General features: G+C 40.0%; 1 protein-coding gene across 2 annotated transcripts in view; it reads right to left on the reverse strand.

Moving 5' to 3' along the window:
• Positions 1–235: 235 nt before the first annotated feature.
• Skap2 (src kinase associated phosphoprotein 2) overlaps positions 236–3,229 on the reverse strand; it is a 153,861-nt gene continuing 150,867 nt past the window's right edge. Inside the window, exons 12-13 of one of the 2 annotated variants that reach the window (XM_028790028.1) lie at positions 1,080–1,180; positions 236–647 (exon numbers count right to left, since the gene is read on the reverse strand). In XM_028790028.1, the coding sequence (XP_028645861.1) occupies positions 1,088–1,180 (93 nt within the window). In that variant the 3' untranslated portion in view covers positions 236–647; positions 1,080–1,087. Of the gene's footprint in view, positions 714–1,079; positions 1,181–3,229 lie in introns of both variants that reach the window. The other variant, XM_028790029.1, reaches the window with a different exon arrangement.

Below are 3,229 nucleotides of genomic sequence, written 5' to 3' on the forward strand. Positions count from 1 at the left end.
ATATTAGAAAACACTGGCGAGCTCATCATCAAATTAGGATACTGAAGGGCTTTCACAAACCCAGCTCTGGTTTGCTCTGTGCACCAGCTGACAGCAGGCTGCCACTGTCCCTCTGTCTGTAATGTGAGCGCTTGTTTATTCTTTCTTACAGAACAGCAGGTAAACCTGTGTGTCCACACAACTTCTTTAATGACAACATGTTAATACTCTATGAAGACTAAAATACCAAGCTAGGTCATCTAAACAGCTTTAAAGAAGTCTTTATTATTGACTCAAAATATACAAAGTCTAGGAAATTATATGTGGCACTCTAAAAATAACTTATACCCAGTGACTAAGAGGAACAGCAACCCTCACTCGCTCTTCAATGACGAAGATTCACATACAATCACAGTGAATTTTCCCATACAAACCAAACAGGTAATTTAAAACTAGCTATTATTTGCACAACAGCAACAGGTCTTATTTTTACTGCTTGTATCTAATGTAACCTGTTACCGCTTGCTTAATCTGACATCAGAGTGCTTTAGTGAGTGACTACATAGAATGACAGCTGAGGCAGGAATGGTCACCAAAGGACGGTGGCTCTGAGCAAGCATTCAGGTGGTTCCAGTTCCAAGGTGCTTGCAGACGGACAGAAGACTTCTCTGCAGGCAAAAAGGTAAAGTTACATTTAAGTTTTTCTCTTCAGTAGAAATGTTGATTTATTTATCCTGGTTAGAAAAAAAAACAATTTTAGCCAAACAAAAGTGAATAGTTGCTCAACAGTTTTGAATTCATTTCCTCAGGAAGGCCATCAAAGTGGCATTTTACTGTATAAGAGGAGGTTTGTGAACACGGCTGGTTATTGTCAAAGGAACTTTCTCTGAATAATCTGTTCACTTCCAAAGTAAATTCTCTAGAGTTATTTTAAAAAATTAAAGCTGAAGCCAAACAAAATAAAACAAAAACAAAAACAGATTTGGGGCACCAGACTTATGTTGTCAGAAAACTACAAAGACTTAAAAAGGCAAAGACTCAAGGAAGAGACCGGGAGAACATAAGAGCTATTACACAATATTAGATTAAAACGTACTTACCCAGACCCTCAGATATCATACATCTCCATTAGGTAGGCTTTAGGCACCAGGCCAATGGCTCCCTTCAGTTCTCCGACCCACCAGCCATATCTATTGTATTCCTAATTGAAAACAATGTGCAGTATTAGCCATCAGGTTGGGGTAAGCACAGTGTTGTTTGTATGCAACTTTTTAGGAATGTTTCTTTTTATCAAGCTACAAGTGCTGGAGCTGCAAATGGAGATGTTTTCATCTTTTTTGTTTTTGGACAAACCAAACCAAACCGAAAGAAACAACAACAACAATAAAAATCACCAAACAAAACAACAAACAGACAGAAATAAAAAAAACAAAAACAAAAACAAAAAAACCAAAAAACAAAGCCCATTGCTGTTGGCAATAATTTAAATTACTGTACAACACAAGCCATTTTCACCACTGGGCTGACTGCAGAAGCAGTCACTGGCGGAAGAACACGGAACAGAGCTCAGCTGGAGCTGGTTTCTGGGGCTCCCATTCTTTCCAGACAGTGCAGCCTCCCACGCTGTGAGGCTAAAGCCAGGAAGCCAGAGGCACTGCATGCCTTCAGGAAGCTTACTGTCTATCTAGCAAGGATGAAAGCCATTTGTGGCGATGGGCAGCCACAACAACAAATGAATTAAAGTTAAGCGGTTTAGAATTCAGGGGTGCACCCCTTCTTCAGAAAATCTAGTACATTTAAGACTGGTTTAAGTGGAGAATAAGAAAATACTAAAATTGAAAATTCACAAATACCGATACAAAAGAATTCACAAATGGATTCCTTGAAAATAATATTCCAAAGCCCTTTTCTCTACTGGTCCTGGACTGCTTACACTTGGGAGGCCTGTTAAAGTAAAGGTGCTGTTGGGTTTGCTTGCAGAGTGGAAGATCAATAGGAAAGGAAAGTCCCTCTAGTTTGAGAGGCAGAATATTAATCTGTGAACAGAGTGACTGATGAGGCGCTCTGCATGTTACCATGTGAGATAAACAAACCTGGCTGTCCTCTTCTCTCCTCCAATCCCCACTGACAGACACACCATTGCTTTAGGCTGTGAACCCTCCTTAACCGGCCTCTGTCTGCCAGATTGACTAATGTATTTTTATCTCAAATTTATTTATGTTTAGTGAGATACAAACAAGTAAAATGAATTACAAGTTTCAAGAATCATATCTTCCAAAAGCAATACTCTGCACAAGCATTAGGACCCAAATTTAATTTTTCATATAAGATAAATTTTTAAAATCAATCCCCAAAGTAATTCAATAGGTTATGATTTTCCAACGTCTGAGTCATAGACAAATGTGCATATGCACACTGAGTTATGGGCAGGGAAGGGAGGGTTGATAGGCATGCAGGCTTAACATTCATATTGATTTGTATGCTATTGACCAACGCGAGGAAAATTATGCTATTCTTCAATACAAATGTAGCAACATTAGCATGTATGTATTGACAGACAGTCTACCTATAAATTAAAGGATAAAATCTATGAGTGCTTTTAAAGTGGTGGACAGTAGCAGAATTAGGCTTATTCAAAGAACAAAGGGGTAAGGAGAGAGGGCAAAAAAGACTCACCCCATATTTCTTGTTCTAATAAGGGTACGGCCTCGATTCTTGAGGTGGTGGAATAAAGGTGTAAAGTTTAAAAGTTCCCTGACAGTGCGACTTTAGTGGACAAAACTGCCTGAGCACTGAGCACGCAGTCCAGAACTCAGCCACAATGTGTGTAATCTACGCAAGTCACATTTATCAGAAGGAAGTATCAGCTTACCGAAAACTAGCCTAGCGATCACTGTACCTAGAAGGCATCTAATAAAACTGCCCTTTCAAGTTCTTAAGGCAATGAAAATACAATTGGAACCCAAATGCTTAACGAAACAAAGATACTTTACAGAGCAAAGGTCTGCATTGTAAGATATCAAGTGGACTAATGGGGTAAGCCTGGGAGTGAAAGCTATTACCCAATACCAGCCTTATATCCCCCCCAACTGATTACATCAGAAGAGCAAAGGGTCTAGCCTGCCAATAGGAGACACAGAAAGCACCCAGTGGGAGGGCAGACCACCAATAGGAGACACAGAAAGCACCCAGTGGGAGGGCAGACCACCAATAGGAGACACAGAAAGCACCCAGTGGGAGGGCAGACCAC

This window comes from Grammomys surdaster, unplaced genomic scaffold, assembly GCF_004785775.1.
Source record: "Grammomys surdaster isolate TR1022 unplaced genomic scaffold, NIH_TR_1.0 125861, whole genome shotgun sequence".
Taxonomy (NCBI): Eukaryota; Metazoa; Chordata; class Mammalia; order Rodentia; family Muridae; genus Grammomys; species Grammomys surdaster.